This window comes from Procambarus clarkii, chromosome 16 (assembly GCF_040958095.1).
Source record: "Procambarus clarkii isolate CNS0578487 chromosome 16, FALCON_Pclarkii_2.0, whole genome shotgun sequence".
Taxonomy (NCBI): Eukaryota; Metazoa; Arthropoda; class Malacostraca; order Decapoda; family Cambaridae; genus Procambarus; species Procambarus clarkii.
In genome coordinates, this window is record NC_091165.1 from 27468117 (window position 1) to 27492785 (window position 24669).

At 43.5% G+C, this 24669-nt stretch overlaps 1 protein-coding gene across 8 annotated transcripts in view; it reads left to right on the forward strand.

The window, feature by feature from the left end:
* The window catches only part of LOC123760000 (glycine receptor subunit alpha-3), a 49605-nt gene extending 25151 nt beyond the window's left edge, over window positions 1–24454 (forward strand). For 2 of the 8 annotated variants that reach the window (XM_045745324.2, XM_045745322.1), the window contains exons 4-13: window positions 1001–1060; window positions 4552–4616; window positions 5297–5395; window positions 8792–8919; window positions 12698–12780; window positions 13998–14132; window positions 14487–14716; window positions 15340–15471; window positions 17701–17775; window positions 20094–24454. In XM_045745324.2, coding sequence (XP_045601280.1) covers window positions 1001–1060; window positions 4552–4616; window positions 5297–5395; window positions 8792–8919; window positions 12698–12780; window positions 13998–14132; window positions 14487–14716; window positions 15340–15471; window positions 17701–17775; window positions 20094–20270 — 1184 coding nt within the window. In that variant the 3' untranslated portion in view covers window positions 20271–24454. Of the gene's footprint in view, window positions 1–1000; window positions 1061–4551; window positions 4617–5296; window positions 5396–8791; window positions 8920–10981; window positions 11065–12697; window positions 12781–13997; window positions 14133–14486; window positions 14717–15339; window positions 15472–17700; window positions 17776–20093 lie in introns of all 8 variants that reach the window. The other 6 variants (XM_069325375.1, XM_045745323.1, XM_045745325.1 and 3 more) reach the window with 6 other exon arrangements.
* The last annotated feature ends 215 nt before the right edge of the window (window positions 24455–24669 follow it).

Here is a 24669-nt window from a genome sequence, read left to right on the forward strand (position 1 = left end):
CAGCTCCGGATTTTTCCTCGAGGTTGACTCCTGAAGCGCGTCCCAAAAGTGGGTATGGCCGCGAGGCAGCGGAGATTTGAGATCAGGGTTCTCCTTTTCCCTAGATGAGCTGCCTTCCCTGGCTGTCGAGTCCCATCTACCCGGAGCAGCTGGTTGTACGGCGCCAGAGGCACGAGTAGTTACTGTACCTGGTGCATCTATACACCTGACTTTCGGGTATACTAACAGGCTCTTAAAGCTGTGAATGGTGGCTGTTTCCACCGCCTCTGGTTCAAGAACACCGCGTGTTCACCATTGACTGAATAAGACGAGTATTTCCTTGCATTTCTCTGGCTCATGTCTGTGTTTCCCTTTCCACCAGTGTTCCCTAGTTCTCGTGTCTCCTAGTTCTGTTACCTCAGTATCTTGTACGTTATGATCTTATCCCCGTCTGGCGCATGAATCATAGCTTGATTGATCAGGTACCCCTTTTGGAGGTGTTTATCAAGTTCTCTTTTGGACACCGTGAGAGGTCGGCTAGTAATGTCACTTATGGATAGTGAGAGAGTGTTGCAAAGTCTTGGTCCCTTAATGTTGGCAGAATTGTCTCTTAGCGTACCTTTGGCACCTCTGATTTTCAACAGGCTAGTCTGCACTTCCTGCCATGCCTCCTGGCCTCATGGGGGAGTTATTTCCGTGAGTAGATTTGGAACCAGTCCCTCTAGTACACAATAGAAGACTATGTCAGTACTAGAGTTGACAGAGTAACTCGTAACACAGACGTGGTAATCTTCTGTAGCGACAGAAGAAAGGCACAGAGATAGGGTTCTGTGTCTCCATGTTTATCATTGACTTCCCTGAAACTGTGACATCTTTCTGTAATCTCACTTTATTTGTGTGTTTGGAACGAAGTGAACCTTTCCATATGAGCGCTAAGACCCCTTCTCTCGTCACCCTCTGGAGCAGTATGGAGGTCACCAGCCGCAGGCCCAGTATACATGTGGTTTGTTTAATGTTTCAGGTGGGAGGGGCAAGCGTTCCAGCCTGCCAGCAGGAGTACAGTTGCCAGAGACACCCCCGGGTAAGGCAGCCGAGCCCCCCTCAAGCACACACCACCCTCCCCTACTGGCTCTGGCTCGATTCCCTCTAGTGCCATAGTGCTCGGCCGCTGTGTTCGCTTGCCCCCACCCACCTGCTGCCCACTCACCCACTCACCCACCCACCCACATGTTTCTAACATGTTGCTAGCCTAACATGACCACTTATAGGTAACTTCTGTCATCGATATGTATTCTTTAACACACACTCACACCATACGCCATACACAGTTTCAGTTGTAGATATGATAGAGCCCAGAAGGCTCAGGAACCTGTACACCTGTCAATTAACGGTTGAGAGGCGGGACCAAAGAGCCGAAGCTCAAACCCCTGCAAGCACAACTAGGTGAGTACAAACACACACACACACACACACACACACACACACACACACACACACACACACACACACACACACACACACACACACACACACACACACACACACACTGATGATTTTCGCAGTAAATTATATTCTATTAAAATATGATTTATTGCGAGCCACGTTATAGACTCATCGTTTGCATATTCTGTTAATTATATGTATAACCGCTAATGTTTGCACATGTGTAAATGTTCCATGAATATATATTTGGTTGAGCTTGTACTACTAAAGTTGTGTAAGTCATTTGTTCCACACTGTCCTGTCGGTTTCTGAGAGAGCAGCAGCTCACTAAAACTGTGTGTCGAATTGGCTTTGAAAACTTCATCTAATCCGTTCCAGTCATCTACGACGCAAAGTGTGTTTCAAGTTGTCAGTTATGACCTCTCGATCGACTGTTCTTCAATTGGAATACTTGATTCTATATCTAATCTTTGTCAGTTCCCTCCTTGGTATTTTGTACATTGTTATCATATTTGTCCCCCAGATTCTTTCCTGAAATGTGGTGAGGTCCTGACTCCCTGTGTGTGTGTGTGTGTGTGTGTGTGTGTGTAAAGAGGTATGAGAGAGGGCAAGCGGCCAGTTCTCAGGTATTTAATTAAGCTCTGGCAAGAAGAGTGACTTGCATGCTAAATTAGTTCTCTATGGTTCATGGAATGTGCATTAAATGGTGTATGTATGTATGTATGTATGTATGTATGTATGTATGAAATGAGAGCCCTTCTGTATACTAATGTGAGTCTTGCAAATAAAGCTTTTGAGTCTAGATTATATATTTATCACGATATATGACCACGTGTTGTGGTATTAATATGACTTTCTCATGTGAATAAGGTGTGACATTTTGTGTAAACTAAATTATAAATATATAACCTTTTATGAATTGAGTTTTGATTTGATTTCAACACAGATGTGCAATTGTCTTCAGGATTTTGATCAAGATGTGTGTGTGTGTTTATGTATATGGAACTGCGGCGTGGTTGGTCAGACCGTCAACGTTGTTCTGCTGATAATTTAGCCGTTGATGTGTGCCACTGTAATTAGTGCCAAGTACTTAGTGCCACTGGTGTTAGTTCTGGGGTTGTGTCTTCTCGCTAGTCTTATTCATTTTCTAAGGTAGAAAATTGCCTTCCCTTCATTCTGTTCATTATTTGGGTCCTCGATCATTCCTCCTCATAAATTGCATTTTGTCTGGGTTAAAGTCTACTAGCCATTTCTCAGACTATTTCTAGAGACAGTCTAGTTCGTCTTGCAATGTGTTGAAGTCCTCAGTTCTGGTCCTTATTAGTTAAGTATAAACGTTGATAAGAATGAGCTTTCTGTCTCTTATGAGATCATATACGTAAGATAGGAACAGGATGGGTCCCAGTACTGAGCCTTGAGGTACTCCACCCATTACCTCAGTTCTGAAATTTATGTCCTCTTAATGTGGCTCTTTGGCACCTACCAGGAAGGTACTCCTTCACCCAGCTTAGCGTGTGTGTGTGTGTGTGTGTGTGTGTGTGTGTGTGTGTGTGTGTGTGTGTGTGTGTGTGTGTGTGTGTGTGCACGGAGAGTGTGGTGCCTGTGCCAACATTGCTGCCGGTGTTGAGGCCTGACTGTGGCACACCATCCTCCCTCCCTCCCCCTCCCTTCATCGCCTCTACTTCCCTTCCCCTAACCCCTTACCTTCACCTTCCTCTTTGGCATTATCTCCTTGTCAACCTCCTACCTCATTTTTCTCTCTCTCGCACTCTCATACTGATGGAAGTAACAGAGATGGCTTTTGTGAGACTGGTCGGGGCTCCGTGGCGTGAGGGGGCTGGCCTGGGGCTGGCCTGGGGGCTGGCCTGGGGCTGGCCTGGGGGCTGGCCTGGGGCTGGCCTGGGGGCTGGCCTGGGGGCTGGCCTGGGGGCTGGCCTGGGCTCACCTCTCACTACACTGACACAATTGGCAGTCTAAAGAGAACTCTAAACTTGTCTTATTCATAACATCTCTGACCAGTGGGGTCATGTGTGTGGAATTGTGTATGTATATGTAGAGGAGCACGCCACTCCTCCCTCCTCCTGCTGCTGCTGCTCCTCCTCCTGCTCCTCCTAGTCCTCCTCCTCAGGTAAGCTCACCCAGGAAATACCACAGCAAGTCACCCTCTCTGACCTATGAGTAATTCTGCCATTTCCTTCTCATTTTAAACTGTGCAAGACTTTTTTTGCGGTTCATTACCTGCCTACACACTCTCTCTCTCTCTCTCTCTCTCTCTCTCTCTCTCTCTCTCTCTCTCTCTCTCTCTCTCTCTCTCTCTCTCTCTCTCTCTCTCTCTCTCTCTCTCTCTCTCCGTGTCACACTGCACACGGCAGTAATCACAGTTGAGCCTTAGGAATGTAACTGACAATGAATGAAAATCACTGTCATTTGTTGCTCTGCAAGACACCCATCAACGTCCTGCAACACTGCCCGTGTGTGCCCGTCACGTGAGGGGAGGGGGGAGTGGGGGGGGGATGAAGAGAAGGTCGATGCCCCAGTACCAGTACTGCTTGTCACCCCCGAGTACTTCTCTCTCCCCGTCTCCATTTCTGCGTTCCACCTCGTCCCCCCCTCACCAGATCCCCCCCCACCTCGTCCCCCCTCACCAGAAGCCCCCCCCCCACACCTCGTCCCCTCCCTCACCAGACCTCTCCTCCCATCACTTCCCAGATCTCTGGGAAGTGATGGGAGGGCTAAACTCTCAGTAATTAAGTCTTCCGTTGTTAGTGTCTGCCTGCGGCTCTAGCAGTTGTCTCCTATTGAGTGGGTTAACCCCATCAACCCCCCAAAACAGCTGAGTGGGCTACACCAAGTGTTTACACTCAGTGACACCAGGCTGTTTCTCACAAAAGAGACTAGATCATTTCAACTTCTCCCTGGAGCTTGAGCCCAACCCCTTGTGTTCGCGTGCTGGAACCCTCATACTAAGAACCCAACTGAGAATTGAGTATAAACATGACCTATTTTCTTGGGTACGTAAAGGCTAGTTTTGGTCTCCCGGCTGTTTAGTCTTAACTTGCCCCCCATTTGCCCTCAGCCATTAATTACCAATTAAAGTTATTTGTCTCATTTTGTGTTGTTTCTCGACAGAGGCGACGACGGTGAAGATCCAGATGTTCATCAACTCCTTCGGCTCCCTCAACGCTGCTAACATGGTGAGTATCTGTCTGTCTGTCTGTCTGTCTGTCTGTCTGTCTGTCTGTCTGTCTGTCTGTCTGTCTGTCTGTCTGTCTGTCTGTCTGTCTCTGTCTCTCTCTCTGTCTCTCTCTCTCTCTCTCTCTCTCTCTCTCTCTCTCTCTCTCTCTCTCTCTCTCTCTCTCTCTCTCTCTCTCTCTCTCTCTCTCTCTCTCTCTCTCTCCACTTCATGATGCTGGCGCCAGAATTGGGCCGAAAAATTGGAAGTGCATATTTTTCATAATGTTAATGAGCTGTCAGAGAGCAAATTTGGTGGCGTGTGAGAGATGTGTCAAGAGACAACTTGGGTGATATAGACAAGTATAGAACTACAAGCATGTGGCAGGTCAGGGGTAGATGTAACAGTGGGGGGGAGGGGGTGGGGGTCAGGTGTAGGTAACACGTGTAGGAGAACAGGTGTAGAACGACAGGGGGGGGGGTGTTTATGGTGCAAGTATAGAAGGAGCAACGTATGTGTGTTAACAGGTGTGTGCAAGAGATCAAGTATATGTAGGTCTATTATGTGAGCCAGGTGTGTGGTGGCCACATCCAGCAGTACAAAACAGAGGCAGGTGTGTGTGTGTGTGTGTGTGGGTGTGTGTGTGTGTGTGTGTGTGTACAAGCACATAGTGACCTGGTGTGTGCTTGTGTATCTCGACAGGACTACAGCATCGACGTGTTCCTCCGCCAACACTGGAACGACCCCCGTCTTAGCTTCAACCACACCGGCAAGGACAGGTTCACCATCACCAACCCCGAGGTTAGTCCTTCCTCACCATCCTAATATAGTCATCCTGGCTCACTATTCTCTCCTCTTATTATTACATTAGCCAACGCTAAGTCAATGCCGCTCCTGTGTTATCAACGTTGATTGAACGTTGACTTAATGTGGAACCAACGCTGCATTTGGGTATTGTGGCCGCTGGTAGCGTCAGCCACCATACACACAGGTCATGCTAGGTCAGGCTAGGTCAGGTCAGTTCAGGTCAGGTCAGGCTAGGCCAGGCCAGGCCAAGCCAGGCCAGGCCAGGGCGGCACCGTGGGCACGTCCGGTCATCATATGCTCATTTGTTTCATGGAGGATCGACTTCTCTTACTGCATGTATAACATAATAATATGACATTGAGAATTATAATGATATATAATATTTGCTATATACTTTTATTTGTTTCAGATAATGTTGTTACAATGATTACACATTATGTATTTATATTTGATATTGAGTCACTAATGGAGCTAGGAACGCGGGAAAGGGGGAAGGGAAAGGAACTATGAGGAGAAAGCTAGATGAGAGAGAGGAAGAAGGATAGCTTGATGAGAGGTGGGAGAACGCGGGAACGGTAAGAGCGACGTTCTTTCTTGGCGACGTTCTCAACTAGAGCGAGAGAACGGAAGTCTTGGAAGGCCGAGAATATTGGGTTAAGTAATACATTAACCGGTCAAAGACACTCTTCACAGGCACCTGGTCCTGGCCGTCGCCGGTCAAAGACACTCTTCACAGGCACCCGGTCCTGGCCTTCGCCCCCATTAAGGCTTGAAGGCCTTCGGGAAGGACTTTAGTGAAGATGAAAGCTTGTTGCAGGATTTACTGGAGAAGAGAGAGGAGAGTGAGGCGGCGGGGTGGAGCATGACAAGATAGTGAGAGAGAGTCCCCGGGACTTTCTCGAGGCAAGAGACAACTGGAGCCGTCACAGTGATACTGAGCCAGAGGCCAGGGAGGAGGAGGAGGGGATCTTAAGATGACAGGTCACCTCACAGAAGATGTGTGTAAGGTCCACTTAACCAAGGAATAGGTGAGGAGGTGGCTGCCAGGATGTGAAGGCTCTCTTCTCTTCCTCCTGGACGTATTTTGATCATGTCTACTTGCAGATATTTCTCCTTTTGTGACTTAATTATTTGGCTTTCCATCATGGAATACTCTCCCCGTAGTCGCTTTATTCTTGTACCGAATATCACAACCTTACATTTGTTTGGATTAATATCGAACGGCCATTTGTCAAACCATTTCTCAAGTTTGTCCACGCTCAATTGATGCATTTTGTAGTCGTCTTTTTTTAGTGATCCGTCATTTTGATTTGTATCTTTGAAAAACAAACACAGGAGGATCCTACTTCGTCAGTTGATACAATTGAGATGTATCACAAGACGTATGAGTCCTAATACTAATCTCTGTACTCACCTAGTTGTGTTTGCGGGGATTGAGCTCTGGCTCTTTGGTCCCGCTTCTCAACTGTCAATCAACTGGTGTACAGAATCCACCAACTGGAGTGCTTCTGTGGTACTGCACTTTTGATGTCCCTCTTGTTTGATCTCTCCACTCGCGCTATTCTGTTAGTAAGGTATTCTCTCATCCAGTTTAATTTGCTGCCCTTAAATTCGGCTTGTTTCTCAAGCTTGTGCAGTAGCCTCCTGTGTGGAACTGTGCTGAAGGCTTTCGCACAGTCCAGAAAGATACGGCAAGTTCATCGTTATCTTTTCTGTGCGATTATTGACATTTTGTCATAGAACAGGTATGTCAAACATGACTTCTATTCTCCGAACCCGTGTTACACTTTTATCACACAATTTGTCCCTTCTAACTGTTCCATTCGATCTTCCCAATTCATTTATCTGTGATCTTTACAGAGGTTACATGTCAATAATACAGCCTTATAGTTTGTTCCTCCTGTCTATCCCTTTCGTATGTACTTAGTCTTTCAGCTGTCTGGTAGTTCTCCCCTCAACACTGAAGCACTGCAGATTATTGAAAGAAGTTTGGTGAGCGTTCCAGCTGCATTAATTGTCAGTCTTGGGGGACATTGTTTGATCTTGTGACTCAGAGCATCTCCGGCCTCAGGCGTGTTTCTCAGATCATCTGCCGCCACGTCTAACTTGAATGATGCTTAGTCTCTCATTCAAGGGTGTCATGTCCTCTAATTCTGACAGATGCTCAGCTTCTAGTTAAACACGCCATGGGACCTCTAATACTTTAAGTTTTCCTTGTCATTTTCCGTGCGGCTCCTTGCTCTTGTCTGATCACCTAGTTGTTTACAGACATTTTCCTCCAGATGTGGTTGTGCCCTTTATCCATTGATGTTATATTAATCTTGTGTTATCTTTCTGTCTTTATTTTAACATATTCTTTCTTCCTGTGGTTTGCTCGGTTCTTCTATGTCCTGTTCTCACTGTGCCTCTTCCAAACTAGTCTACTTGTCTTGCCAGCCTCAAGTCACTGTTAAAGCCAGGAAAGTCATTGTGCTCTGTTGCTTTGTCTCTTTGTGTCGGAGTGAATCTGTCTGCAGCTTCTGATCGTTTATGTGTGTGTGGGGGGGGGGGGGAGGGGGTGAGGGAGGTACTGCCGCCTGCCAGGCTTGGTCACGGTGTCAACCCCTTCCCCCCCCCCCCACACACACACACACAGAGTAGTGGGAAACACACACTCACACACGTGAGAGTAGTGGGAAAATGGAATGCACTTCAGGAACAGGTTGTGGAAGCAAATGCTATTCATAATTTTAAAACCAGGTATGATAGGGAAATGGGACAGGAGTCATTGCTGTAAACAACCGATGCTCGAAAGGCGGGATCCAAGAATCAATGCTCGATCCTGCAGACACAACTAGGTGAATACACACACCCACACACACACACACACACACACACACACACACACACACACACACACACACACACACACACACACACACACACACACACACACACACTCACACACTCACAAGCATGTAGGTTTTGCATCCCCCCGGGCGGCCGGCGGGGGGATACTTTGACAACTTCTATTTGTGTATCCATCTCTATCTTCCTTCTTTGTTGTACCCCCGTGTACCATTTACCACTCTCTACTCTCACGCACCACCTACCCCGTCGCACCTTCCTCTGCCCCCACTATCTTGGTGAGCACACGCCTCCAACGCCCATACAAGAACGTTTTCCGGCTGAAATTTGATAAATTCTAGTTTTTTGTAATAGAGAGGGAAGCTAGGGATAGTAATGACCTTGGTGGCGTTGTTGTGTAGGAAGTGGGTATGAATGTTGATGGTGAGGATTTAGGTAATTAGGAAGGAGGGAAGCTGGTTGCTGCTGTTTCCTGCCATCTTACGAGTCTGGTCCACTGGCCAGTGCAAGAGAGGCTCCGCTGACCCAACTTTCGCGCCACAGATGCAGAGGCGGATCTGGAAGCCAGACACGTACTTCAACAACGTGAAGGACGCCGAAATCCACCAGGTGACCATGCCCAACATCCTGCTGAGGCTCTACAGCAACGGCGACATCCTCTACAGCATGAGGTGAGTCCTACATCCCTCCCCCCTCCCCCCGCCATGTTCCACCGTGCTGGCGCCATCTGCGTTATCTTGACTCTATGGAATTTGGATGAATTTCCTTGACGTGTAGTGACCACTCCTCACATGTATTGACTTCTTCAGGCATTTTGATGAGTTCGGACCTTTTGTTGACATCTTCAGAATTGTTTTGGCCTATTCTGACCTCTTAATGAACCTCTCTTTGACTTTTTACTCGCTTGTTTATTTTAACCTTAATGGACGTCTTAATTAAAATGGGGTGTTACTTGGCGCTGGATTTTTTTTTTTTTATTAAGATATGAGGTACATCTGCATTAGTGCAGCTACCCTAGACTATATGAAGTGGAGTACAGTGTGTCAAAAAAGCTAACTAGGTGATGCTAAAAAATCCCCATCACACAGGATGGTTAGTCATACAGAGCCATGTGTTTAGTAGCCTGCACTGGCAAATTTTGGGTACATTGTGAGGATATCTTCAAGAATACGAGAGTGAATAAAGTAATTACAAAGCTAACCCCCTGGGCAGTGAACTCTACGTTCTGCTCCCTTCAACATTCACTTATACTCGCAAATTGATTCTAAAAAACCTGTTTCTCCGTTATATGGGACAGGAAGTCTATACTTAGGCCTATCGAGGCTCCCCTTTGTCCAACCACTGACCTTCCCAAAGATACAACCCACAACAGTTGGAGTGAAGAGAGGCATCAAATGTAAGATACCATACTAAAGCGTCTCACCCTACATGGGAATCTAACCCTGGACCAATACAGTTGTGATCCACCTTGGCTGAACGCTGGTCTACGGGTCACCTTAAATGATTACCACGTGTCTTAATGACCCGTGTAAAGCGCCCGTGAAGGCGGGACTGACGTAAATAGCGGGGTGGACGACCGCCAGGAACCCTCGACGCTTGCGAACCCTTGAAAATCTTCCTGCGAGAAGATTTTATCCCGTGTGCCAGGCATGTCAGAGGCACTCTGCCATGTCTTGAGTCAGTCTTCATTAGGGAACTGTTGTGTCTTAGTTCTATAGTTATGTGGCCCTCATTCCCTCCCTTGTGTGCAGACGAGGAGTCACAATAACGTGGCTGAAATATGTTGACCAGACCACACACTAGAAGTTGAAGGGACGACGACGTTTCGGTCCGTCCTGGACCATTCTCTTGTGTGTGTGTCTTCGGTGCTCGGGAAGCCCACGTAATGTGCACTTGGCGTGTTTTGAATTGTTTTGACGCTAATATAAATGATATTGACACTTTACCTATTGTGAGGTGAGACTTGTGACGCTGACAGCTAGCTCCTTGTGTTAACACTTACCAGGCTACATTGACTCTTGACTACACGAAATGTTGTTAATTACCAGTGATGTTATCATTTAACACTAGTGATCTTTAACATTACAAGCACGACACCCTAAGTGTTATGTGAGGTCACTCGGGTCAGGGAGGTCACTGTCTGAGATTACCGGGGTCACCTTGGGTGTCAGACTCACCACAACGTTACACACCAGCCAAGGATGACATACGATGGGGACTTTACCCTCGGCATCTTGTCTACTGGCCTCGTATGGGCCATTAAACCCTCTTCAGTGTCTTATATGCCTATGTTCTAACCGGCCATACTTCATTACATCTCCATTTCTTAATTTTCCTTTCCTCCTCTCCTTCTTCCACATCCTCCTCCTCCTCCTTCCCTTTTTCCAAGGATGAGAAGGAGCCGTGACGTAGTGTACATCCTGAGGGCCAGCCCGGCTGTTGGTCGTGACCCAAGTGTGCGTGTACAGGCTGACAGCATATTAACTATTAGGGAAGCTGCCCCCTTAATCTCCCTCGGCAGCTGGTACCTCCCTCACCTGCCTCCCTCTCCTCCCTCACCTCCCTCACAACAAGGAGAGAGAGAGAGAGAGAGGGAGAGAGAGAGAGAGAGAGAGAGAAAGAGTGCCTTGCTGTAAGTGGTACTCGAACCCTTGGGGGCGGAGGGCTGAAGGATGTGGAGGGAGGGGAAGGTGGTGTAGGAGACCGCTGACCGCTTCACCTTGTTGTCTGCAGGATCACGCTAAAGCTCTCCTGCAACCTGCAGCTTGAGCACTTTCCCTTTGACGAGCAGACGTGTGAGACGGCCCTCGCCTCCTGTAAGTAACCGCTCCAGTCCTCCTGCATCGCCTGCACCCACGCCTGCTGCTACTACTGCTGCTGCTGCTGCCTGTTGCTCTTAGTTCCTTCACTCTTCGTAATGTTGATTATTGCTCGACCATTTGTATGAGTTATGTCTGGGTGAAACACCTGGCCAGACACACACCCCCGGGGACCCCCAGGCAGTGTTGATGCCAGGTGTGGAGGTGACGTGACCACTTCTAGAGTAGGTAGCTTCCTCACCCTACACCCTGAGGCCCACTACACCACAACACCCCGTCCACCCACCTACACCCCGGCCCGCCGGCCCGCCCCCGACCCTAGTATCTCTCCAAATCTTAGTATATCCCTCACCTTACAACACTCCTCTCTCTCCCCCCCCCGCCCCCCCCCCGCCCCCCCCCCGGTTTCGTCTCTAGCACCCGCCGCCCCCCAGCCCCCCCTAACAGTTCTAAGTTCTAACAACCCCAGCCCCTCCCCCCTACCTCCCTCCTTCCCCTACCCGTAGGTCTAACAGCCCCAGGTCACCTCCGTGTTTGGCCCCGAGGGGCGAGTTGATTGGGCAGCGCCACTCATCCTGTGAGTGGACACACCGCCATAGCAGCATGTACAAACACTCCCCAATAGGAAGAAAACCCGCTGGGTTGTTCATTCTGTTATTTGCACCTAAACACAGCTGGGACTCCGTGTTTGGTCTTCTCTCTGTTACTCTCAACACTGTAGACTTAAAAGTATATGTTTGGTGTTGTAGTTGAACTACAAGGTAAGGTAATGCAATATTTAGCATCCATTAGTGGTAGAGTAAGAATGTTAAGGACTTTCATGGGTTACTAATTTACACCCAAGTAAACGGTGTGTGTGTGTGTGTGTGTGTGTGTGTGTGTGTGTGTGTGTGTGTGTGTGTGTGTGTGTGTGTGTGTGTGTGTGTGTGTGTGTGAGTGTGTGTGTGTGTGTACATGAACCAGGACCCATCAACACGGTACAATAACGTGGTGTTGACATGACCAGACCATCGTTTTGGAGAAAAAGGAAATGCTGTATTAACAGACATAATGTGGACGCACTAAAAAAATATATATATATTTTTTACCACAAGTGGCTACAGGGAACAACACGACTTGTGACTCTTGTAAGCAGGTTTAGAACTCTCCCCTTCCAGCCCCCCATGTTGAAACTACCCTGCTAGTTTCCCCTGGAGCACGAACCGCTAAGAAGTTTACAACCACTTTCCCAATTTACTCTTCGGTGAACAGTTCAGGATCGGTGCCCCAGTCAAGCCTTCCTAAGCAAGAATTGAAGACTTTGCCATTAAGGACATGAGTAGTAGGGACCAGGTGCGGGCTGTGAGGTAGTGAGTGTGTGAGGGAGACCTCGAAGTATGATGACAGGTGTGAAGTGCTGGGTCAGGAGAGAGAGAAGACAGTGTTCCTGCCTTCATCTCACCACCCATACCAAAGTCAGCTAGTCGTGGGTGGTGACGGTGGGTAGTGTTGTGGCCTGAGGAAGGCGATAGTGAGGATACAATACGCGTTTCATTATGCTTGGGCTGTGTTGTGACGGGCGTGCGGTGAGAGGCGTGCGCACTACAGGGTGTTCGGGCTTGGGTTCACTTGGTCTCCCCACCCCTGGCAGGGTGACGCTGACGCTCGCCTGCAGTATGGAGTTTGAGAACTATCCCTTCGACGCGCAGGTGTGTGGCTCCTCCATCAGTTCCTGTGAGTACTCCGCCCATGCTCTCTCCTCCTCCCGCTTTACCCACAACATGCCTGCATCTTACACCTTATTTCCCAACAGCTTTGGTGATCACTCCTCATCATTCCCCCAAAATAATAAGCTTCCATACTTACCCATTTGAAACAGCTTTCGCCAGTTAAACAGACAACCTCGCATCTTCCTGCCCTCTCCAAAACTGCTTGCACGTTCCTCCGGCGCACACTGTGAGTGTTGTGTCATTAGTCTCCAGGGGGCAGCGCCCCCGCGCGGCCCCTGGAGAAGGCGCTGTGTTGAAGATTGTGGTGGTGGCCTGGTGCTGGCGGTCTCCTGGTGGTTGGTTCCTCCTCTGTGTGAGGTGTGTGCTGCTTTACACCCCTCTGAACTGTAAACACACAGCACCTGTGCTGCTGTACAACCCTGTACACTGTGTGTGTGTGTGTGTGTGTGTGTGTGTGTGTGTGTGTGTGGTGTGTGTGTGTGTGTGGAAGGGCTCTGCTGGGTGGTGGATGCTGCATCTCTGCACGTTGATCTGGCCAATTAACATAATTATTAACGCTATGTGAAGGTATTTAGAGGTATAAGCATGGCAATATATATATACTCAATCTGCTAACTTCTAGATTCAGAGTCTAGTATGTCATTATACTATAATACTATCATCACCATCAGTGGTCTCAGGATGAATCAGATCATACTATCATCACCATCAGTGGTCTCAGGATGACACAGACCATACAATCATCACCATCAATGGTCTCAGGATGACACAGACCATACAATCATCACCATCAATGGTCTCAGGATGACACAGACCATACAATCATCACCATCAGTGGTCTCAGGATGAATCAGAGCATACTATCATCACCATCAATGGTCTCAGGATGAATCAGAGCATACTATCATCACCACCAGTGGTCTCAGGATGAATCAGATCATACAATCATCACCATCAGTGGTCTCAGGATGAATCAGATCATACAATCATCACCATCAGTGGTCTCAGGACACCACCACCATTGTCAGTGGTTGTCACCACATAAGCCACATAAGCCAGCATAAGCCATAAGCCAGCATAAGCCATAAGCCACATAAGAGGTCACCACATGAGCCAGCGAGTGACACTTGTCGCCTCGTGTCTCACCACTACAGCTGTTCACACCACAACACACGTGTTGTATTCATTGATATTGTTCATGTTGTCCTCTGGCCGTCTCAGATGCCAACACCGTTGACGTCATCACCTATGAATGGGTCAAGGTGGACCCGATTCAACTGCCGGATGAACTGGAGATCGCCCAGTTTGACCTTCTCAGCCACGAAACAGAGAGCTTCACCCAGCACTTCGTTACAGGTCAGTATAATGCTATATGTATGCAAGATAGTTCACTGTATACTGACCTTTTGTAGCACATAGCAGTGTTCCGGTTAGATAACGGTTACTCTGGCACTGACCAAGGGCTTATAAGAACTAGGAGCAAGATTTATCAAGGATTTACGTGTCTCAGTTACGAACCCTCGTTGAGTTGATCTTACAAGGGATCTTAGCACTCTAAGGGGCTATGGAAACATCACCCCAGTTCATGAGTTTATGAAACTCTTGACATTTGAGCTAATTACAACATGGTAAACTTTGCTTCTGGTTCTCGCCAGAGCATTAGACACATCCAGGATTAACTATAGTACGTGTAATATTTCCTTCCTGTAGGTAATTTCAGCGGACTGAAGGTCCACTTCAGCCTGCGGCGCCAGAATGGCTACCATGTCCTGCAGACCTACGTGCCCACCATCCTTATCGTGTCCATCTCTTGGGTGTCCTTCTGGCTGGACCCCAACGCCGTGCCCGGCCGGGTGTCTCTGGGCGTGACCACGCTCCTTACTCTCACTACCCTGGCCTCGGGCATCCGGGCTCAGCTCCCTCCCGTCTCCTATGTCAAGGTACGTGCGCTTCTCCCGCCTCTTCTGTCAAGGTACGTGCGCTTCTCCCGCCTCCTCTGTCAAGGTACGTGCGCTTCTCCCGCCTCCTCTGTCAAGGTACGTGCGCTTCTCCCGCCTGTGCTGTCAAGGTACGTGCGCTTCTCCCGCCTCCTCTGTCAAGGTACGTGCGCTTCTCCCGCCTGTGCTGTCAAGGTACGTGCGCTTCTCCCGCCTCCTCTGTCAAGGTACGTGCGCTTCTCCCGCCTCCTCTGTCAAGGTACGTGCGCTTCTCCCGCCTGTGCTGTCAAGGTACGTGCGCTTCTCCCGTCTGTGCTGTCAAGGTACGTGCGCTTCTCCCGCCTCATCTGTCAAGGTACGTGCGCTTCTTCCGCCTCATCTGTCAAGGTACGTGCACTTCTCCCGCCTCCTCTGTCTATATATATATATATATATATATATATATATATATATATATATATATATATATATATATATATATATATATATATATATATATATATATATATATATATATTGCTGTTTAGGCGGGTATTGTCACCTTTTCAGTTCAACAAAAAAATAGTGTTTTTGTCGAGTTTGCAAATACCTTGTTTACTTAAAGCCAATGTTGCCCCTTGTTGCAGGCCATAGACGTATGGATCGGCATGTGCATGATCATGGTGTTCGGCGCCCTGCTCGAGTTCACCCTCGTCAACTGGCTGGCCAACAAGAAAATCGTCAACCCGGCCTCCAAAATCTTCAAGATCCCTAAGGCTGTAAGTTAAATAATTGCGTCCCCCCATATTAACGCTGTTATCTGCAGCTTAACTCCATCGTGTGGAACTGTCTTCTGTGTCGTGTTGTTGTTGTTGTCCAGGGGCCAGATTCACGAAAGCACTTACGCAAGCACTTATGAACCTGTACATCTTTTCTCAATCTTTGGCTGCTTTGTTTCCAATTATTGAACAGTTAATGAGCTCCGAAGCATCAGGGGGCTGTTTATAACAATAACAACAGTTGAATGGGAAGTTTTCATGCTTGTAAGCTGTTTAATAAATGTAACCAAAGCCGTCAAAGATTGAGGAAAGATGTATACGTTCGTAAGTGCTTGCGTAAGTGCTTTCGTGAATCTGGCCCCAGGATGGAAGATGGCTGCCAGGTTGTTGAGTCGTTACAATAAGGTTATAACTACCAGGTTATATAATATTTACATATTATTAATTACAGAAAGGGTGAACTGCTTTAGTATACTGTATATTAAAGTCTCATCCTGATTGATATATTATAACGGGGCTTTGCCAAGTTTAAGTAAATGGATATTTTGCTTAGATTCTGTGGTCTTGGTCAAGTATGACATTATTATCTTTTAATTAATCTGTAATACTTGGATGAATATTGAATTTCCTTAATATAGTTCTACTTATTGTATTTTTTGTTTTCTGAAACTTGGTGAAATTACATGACGTTTTTAAATTATCAATTATGATGTGGACTTCGTGTTCCAGTTAATATTAAAGTGACATTTCTTATGGGCCTTCCTCATTAAGTGGGAGTTCCTTAAGTGACTGTGAGTGAACCACAAGGTTGTCTTCTACAGAAGAGTCACGCCCTGTACAACCTCTCCACCTGGAGTCCTCTCAGGTCCTCTCCCAGGAATTTCAGAATTTAATTTCACTCATATAGCAATAAGTTTATTATTGCTTGACCTTTGTACAAGAGGTTAATGAGTATAAATAAAAGGTGAATGGAAGGTTAATGAGTATATCAAATATAAGCTTCAGAAAACGGTTGTTCAGGTGTTGACTGTTCGGTGAACATGTGTTCAGTGTTCAAGTATTGTTCTGATCCTATCCTCCTCACTGTTATCAAACTGTTGCTTGGTTCTTGGACTCTATAGTTTTTATCTCAACTCCACTCGAGACAAGACTATTATTTTGTATTACCTATTAAATATGTATGTGTAACTCTTAAGTCACCATTATTTCATCTCTATTTCAAGAAAAAATCGTGACAAAATTAATTTAATTTATTTTAATAATTAAAATAATATTTTAAAAATTATATAATTTTTAATTCGATGCATCTGTTAAGTTTATTTGTTAATTATTTACTTTGATGCATTTATTGTTTGGTATAATATAAAGTAATATTATTTCTCATATTGTCTCGGTCATTACGTTATGTAAAGCCAACTTGGTCTCATTGTATATAAGTAATTCTATATTGTCTGTTTCCCTTATTACAACACCTCATTCCATCTCATTTCCATCCACAACATTTATGATCATACCTCACTTGTCCCATATTATTGTGAGGAAATATACACAGTAAATGTTTTTATATACACAGTAAATATACACAGTAAATGTTTTTATATACAAAATAAATATACACAGTAAATCTTTCATACCGTACTCAGGGCCTCATCCACAGGAGGCAAATGTTTGGTACTCTACTCTATACAAATGTCAGTTTACTCATTATTGTAGTGTCAGGCTCACCGTTTTTTCATACCATCCTAGAATGTTGCACGGTCAAGGCCGGATTGGGCCGGCTTTCAGAAAATTGGGCCAACTAGGTAGGTATTGGCCGGCCAGATGTGAATTTGCTTGGCCAGAGAGGAATTGTGGTGGTCAGGGAATATTTGGACCGACAATGGGGAAAATTATTCCAATCAGGGGAAGAGAATTTTGCCAGGCAGGAAGTACTCGTTCGATTCTTGGAGAAGAATCGAACCAAGGTAACTTACCCGAAGAAGGTCTGGAGAGCCAACTCCATCTGGTCCACAAAGTGGCTGGGTGGTGATTTACCCGGTGTCCCCACCAGCCCAATCCGGCCCCTGTCACATACACACCTATCCCATTAGTGACTTAATGTTCCACTAATCCATCTTGAAATTTCTTCTAGAATATGACTTGACCATTATTACCTTACCTCATGTGTCCCTAAACTGTGTGGTGTTGTTGTTGGTTGTCCTCCTCCTTGTGTGGCGTGGACGCGAGCAGCTGGCCGGCTCCGACGCTCAAGAGGTGGGATGTCACGATGTTCTTGATGAGAAGGAGCCTGGGCAAGAAAAACAAGTACTAACATTATTACTAGAATATCTTTTCCCTCCCTTGTCTGTTACTCATAATAGTTTTACTCTCACTCGCTTTGTTTTTCCTCCTCTGTGTTGTGTACGTGTGGTTGGTTGTGAGTAGAGTAGGCTTCAGCGCTCGGCTCTGAAGCCTAGTACGCTTAATCCTAGGTAATTAATCCTCTACTCACTGCTGTGCTCAGTGACCTCTATGTTGACCTCTATATCCTCTTCTTAATTGTACTCTCACGTGCTATTCTTCACAAATTTCAAAACAGCGATGTGGATTACTACACAGTTGGTTAAATGTTGTAACTGGCAAGTTTTAAAGTTGATCCGTGCATGATGCATGATTTACCCATTCATTGCATGCCACAGCATGGCCCTGGTACTTTGAACTCCTTGGCATAATTCTCCATAATGCTGAATGTCAATGCCTAACTTCGAAAGTTTGGTCTGCATCACTGTTGAATTATTGTCAATTTTTTAAGAAATGTGCAAGTTGGCCATAACCTGTGTTGTGTATTTATACTTCAATGAACTTTTCAGTGATCAGTTTGAATAAAATGCATTAATTTTTAACACATATGGAAAATATATACAGTATAATTAATCTGAATTAGTCTCAATATGGAAGGCAAATTTGGATTCTTGTTATTATATAGACATTGTGGTCACTATGGCACCTCACTTACCAAGAGTACGACCATTAACTATGTTGATTAAGGTCTCCTGATGAACCACATAAGAGCACGTCTAGCAATAAGTCAAATACAAAAAAAACTGTACTCATAAATGGTTGTTCATTTATTATTGAGTTTACATGAAATTTCTTAACAAATGTTGCCACAATTTAAAATGTCAAGATCAGACGTTATGTAGAGACACAGCCATGCACGACAAGGCTGTTAATGTATTGAACAAAATGTATTGAACATGTTATAATGTTGAACATATTAATGTATTGAACAATAATACACCCAGACAACTCCGTCAAGAGGTTAAGACACTATGTGGGATCACTGGACTGTTTCAAGCGTTGGTTAGACATGTATATTTTTATGTGAATGATTTCTAGTGGATATAAGTGGAAGCTGACTCATATGAACCAATCAACCCGTTCTCGCAAATTTAATAAGTCAATATTGACTTATTAAATATGTGCATAGGTGACATACTTAACATAATAGATACCCTTAAAAAGATTCATAGAAAACACCGACCTTACCTAACCTACTTAGTATGTTAAGATAAGCATCTTATTGCTTCGTAATTGCAATTATTACCTAACCTATAATAGGTATAGGTTAAGTAATAATTGTAATTACGAAGCAATAAGATGCTTATCTTAAGATACTAACAAGGTTAGGTATGGTTGGTGTTTTCTATGAATCTTTTTAAGGGTATCTATTATGTTTAGTATATCACCTATGCACGTAGTTAATAAGTCAATATTGACTTTACGAATTTGCGAGAACGGGTTGGAACCAATAGACCTTCCACAGTTTTCTTTATTCTTATATTCTTAATGTTAAACTTATTAAGCTATAAGGCAGAACAAGAACCAAAAAGCTGTTGTTCTCCCAGAGAACAATGAAGCTATAGAAGCTATGCCCAACAAACCGTCTAAGCCAGGACAGAGCTATGATTCAAATTACAGCTGGAATAACTTATCATTAGGAATGGGAAGCCTTCACAAGCCAATGGCTTCCTGTCCCATCCACGACCACTAGAGGCAGTGGCTATCAGATACACTGAGTTAAATACAAAAGATCTAACACGTCTGAATATTAAGAATAACGTTTCTGGTAATGTCTATTGACTAGAGTGACGGTCATTCGTACAAAACTCGGAACGAAAGCTTAATAATTTTAACCTTGGTTTGTGTATTTGGAGGGTAAAGCAGTGAGAGATGCGTCTAGTAAAGAGGCGGGTAAGAATAATGAAGGTTCACTTCCTTCATATTAATAAGGATTTCATGCAAGCCTTTTATCTAGATTTTTTCTGATGGTCTGCCATTTTAGAAACTAATAAGAGCATGCATGTTTTTATTCATGACTTGTATTTTTTGTTTCACTGTGAAATGGTGATAATGTAGAGGAATCACCCCCTTATTATTTCATAGTTTGATGTTACAGTGTTTCACCAGAAAGCTCTGCACAAACACACACACACACACATACACACTGCTATTTGACATTATAGAGAAAATTACTCAAAGCGTAACACAAAATTGTAAGCTGGGAACTGCAACATTATATCACAGGTAGTTGAAGTTCCGTAGAGATGTGACTAATGTGTGTGTGTCCATGGACCCAACAGGTGGCAGAGGACGTCGAGGACCCCGCCGCCAAGGCGCCCAAGACCTACATGAACCACGCCCGAGCGTTTGATCGTCTGTGTCGAGCTCTCTTTCCCATAACCTTCTTCGTCTTCAACCTCATCTATTGGCCCTACTACCTCACCGAGCAACACAAGGCTCTCCAGGTGCCCGACTAGATCTCTCATCAAGTTATGGCGCTGACTTTTGGCATCTACTTGTGTCATTTGGTATCTACTCATGGCGGTGACTTTGGTAGAAACTTAATCGCGCTGATTTTAGTATCAATTTATGGTGCTGATTTTGGTATCAAAATATGGTGCTTAATTTAGAATCAACTCGTGGTGCTGACCTCATTATAAACGTGCTGATTTTGGTAACATCTAACGAAGTTTAGCATGAAGAGTCTTTACCTTTTTTTTAATACAAGGCTCCAGAGGGAAGGTAGAACAACGAAGCTTTGAGTGTATAAGAAGCCTACTTGCGTAGGTGCGTATGTATGTACATTACTATTCTGACCACTACAAAAATGGTCTAGCAATCCGTTTTCTCGTCCACATTTGGTAGGGCTCTCTGCATTTATAGTCCTCAGTTTATTGATAGCGAATTTAATAGATTAGTTTGGGGCCAATCTCTACTGTCTAAAAATATAATTGATATTATTTTAAAACAAGCCAAAATAACAATTTATAATCCACGCACAAGGAAGGTATTTATACAAAAATATACTGCACCTTTTGTTTACAGAAAGCATAACAAAGTAGTCTTATAACTCAAAACTGTTTAATGTTAATGTTGTATTTACGAATTTGAATACCGTTAAAAATTTCAGTTTCTAACAGCAGTTATGTTTATGAAATCCCTTGTAAAAGTTGTGAAAAGTGCACATTGAAGAAACTGGTTAGAATTTGAACAAAATTAAGAAAATATCTCTAATGGTTGGATAGTGGATTGTTTGTGCACATGAGACTACAATCATCCAGTTGATTGGAATAACACTAAAAAATGGTCTCTTGCAGATCACTCATAGACAGAAATATGGTGGAAAAGATTTTAATAAAATGTATTGATAATATTTCAAGTTTAGACTTGGATTAGATAAGTTGAACCCATTTATTGTTTACAAACGTGCAGGGAAAATGTAAAAAGATTATTTTATTTGTTTTGCTTCGGATCTCCCTTTTGATTGGCCTTCACCGTTGCTTGCAAATATTGTAGATTCATTATAAATGTATTATTCCTCTCCACTGGGATCAAATATCATCGATGGAATTCGCCACAGCCTAAGGACAATTTATCCGTGCTCAGGTTTGTTGTGAAAGCTCACCCATATTGACCTACTGATCTGTCATGTCAATCATGAAGAAATTAACACGTAATGAAAAATGTGACAAAAGAAGTTAAGCATGTCATTAACTAAACAGCTAATATTAACCATCCATTGCATAATATTTTATCTAAATTTGTGTGTGTGTTAGGTGAAATGTTTTGTCTTAGTTCTTGTCTTGTCCCTCTTCAGGACTGAAGACCTAAATGCCAAGCTAAGATGTCTCGTCTCTGCCTGCATCTTGTTTGATCTTCACGTGGTGTTGGTAACACTGGAGACTGTGCAACTACAGTGCTGCCAGTCATGTGGACCGTGTAAACATTGAGATTACCAATACGTACCATGCACACACAGAGTCAGTCACTGTCATCATGTGTACATGTTGATAATACCGATGCACATCATGCACTGTTTGCACACGTACCAACCAAATGCCCTAATGCAATGTATTTTCCATGATTGATCTGTTTATTTGTTGATCTACTCTGAGTGTTGATGTTGAACTCCACTAGAGATTTTTTTACTGAGTGTTGATGTTGGGTTCCACTAGAGGTCTCTCTCTTTAACCCACAAACTCTTGGCCATAGCTCTATGCAGCATCCCCCTCTCACCTCTGCATGTTATTATGAAACTCTTTTCTCTTGCTGCTTGAAGAAAGGTTGCAAGGAGGCCCTCTTCTGATGCGGGAAGTCTTATTGCTTTCTTTTATAACATGTAAAGCTTCAGAGCACTTCAGGTTAAGTGTGTTCCTATTCAACGAGTCTACACCAGGAATTATTACGGTAAAGTTGTCAATTTTCAGTGCATTTAAGGATGTCAGAGAATAATATGTATCTTTGACTTGATTAGTTATCATTTTTTCAGACACTATTTAAAACGTGGGTTTTCATTATGATAAGCATGACAAACTGTATGAGGGATTATAACAAATGTAGAATAAAACCTGTAATAGAGATATATTGGTTGAATATTCTTTTGCTCACGCTACTTTACCTATTAAGTGGTGTTTATAAATATTGTATTAATAAATATTGATGTAATATTACAATTTTGTATGTTTTATTATTAAAATAGGTACTGTATTGCAAGTACTTTCGTAAGTATTAGAGCAAGTTTGGTACAGCTTTTTTAATGGTAAGTAGGCCTATGTCTTAAACAACATTTACTGCTAAGTAGGCTTATATATCTTAACCCACATTTATGACTAAGTAGCTCTATATTTCTATGAAACAACATATACTGCTAAGTAGGCCCTATGAGATATCGTTCTTAAAACAACATTTATATAACTGAACATCCTTCAAGTTTCTTGTAGCTTGAAGACTATTTTGATTTTGTAGAATAGTTTTAAAGTAGAGTTTAAGACGTCATCAAGACTCAGGAAATCAAATATAAATTACCCAATATTCAAAGGAATCCGTGTGTGAAAAGTGTTATAGCACAAGGGAAGTTTGCTTGTAATGCTTAACACGGTCGGTAAAAACTCAAGCTGTGGCATTTGTTAGTATAGTTATGCTGTTATAGCTTGGCTGGAGGAAGGAACATAATGTCATTCTCGTTTTGTTTATCAGACCAAACAAACCCCTAGGCCACCGTGCCGTATAAACTCCAGGAGTAATAAGGTTAAGTGTAAACAAGGGTGTGTTTGCTAACTATGTTTTCTACTCTTTTTTTTTTTATCAAGTTTTGACGGTGTTAATGCACCATCTTCATCTTGCCCATAGTGTTGGTGTATTTTAACATGGCATTCTGAGTATTTCAACATTACGTACTGGATATTTTAACATTTATAAGCTGGATTTTTTAACATTTGCAGGCTTTGTATTTTAACACTGCAAGCTGGGTATTTTAACATTGCATGCTAGGTATTTTAACATTGCAAGCTGTGTATTTTAACATTTACAAGCTTTGTATTTTAACATTGCAAGCTGGGTATTTTAACAATTGCAAGCTCGGCATTTGAACAGTTGGAAAGGTGAGTATTTAAACAATGCAGCTGGGTATCTATACATTGCAAACTGGATATATACATTGTAAGCTTGGTATTTTAATATTGCAAGCTGGGTATTTTAACATGGCAAGCTGGGCATTTTAACATGGCAAGCTGGCAATCTTAATTTTACAAGCTGCGTATTTCAATGTTGCAAGCAGGAAATTCTTATATGCACTGCCCTTAATCTTAAGCAACATTTCCCTTAATACTGAGATTGTAACTAAGTTATGGGAGGTGTTTCTGTGATGTGTGACCTTATAGTTAACATTATCAATACAACATATATGTGAGGTTTTTATTATAAATATCAGACATCAATATTAGAGTTGTGTTGCTAGTGTTTTGGAGTTTGGACCTGTGTCGTATTAACCCTGGTATTATCCTGGGTATTAACCCTGGTATTATCCTGGGTATTAACCCTGGTATTATCCTGGGTATTAACCCTGATATTAATTCTTTAATCCAAATATTAACTCTATAGCATTAACATGGATATTAACCCCTTATATTAACACTAGTATTAACCAGGTTATTATATATATTCTTACTTGTTTCTTTAGCATTGAAACTTAAACTATCTTAAGTTACAGAACGTACAAATTAAATAATTATCTTACCTCAAATACAACCTGCTACTGTGAAGTTCCTGTAAGATATGTAAGATATATTACCTCTCACGTCAATCATTAATGACTGCAGTTATTATAAATCATTTTGTTTTTGATAGAACCAAGTTAATGTATAATTCCTCATTACTGTAAGTACTTAAGAGGTTGTGATATCCATGAAGCCTAGTCAGTTCCTTGCGTAGCCCAAGACAGTAGATGTATATGTGAATGCTGGTGATAATGAAGAATATGTGTAGCATAGCACATAGTAAAGTATATTTTGTCTTCATTAACATGAACACATTCTACTCGCCTTCAATCTTCTAAGCAAATATTATACAATATTCAATTCATTTAAGCTTCATAGTTCAGGTGTTTCACCCAACTGAAGATGTACACCTTGTGTGAGATTGTTCTATTAAATTTGTATATAATTTTGTTTATTTTATTTACCACCACAATCTTATGTCTGCTGAAATGTACTTTAAAAATTTAACTTTTTTTTTTACCTCAGGAAACACCTAATTCGGTGTAGGTTGTATTCATTTCATCATAACACAACTATTTTCCTTATCATAGCTCATCAAAACACTGTATCTACTAATATTTCGTTCATTTTAAAATCTATCTAAAACGATCTATTTTTAGTG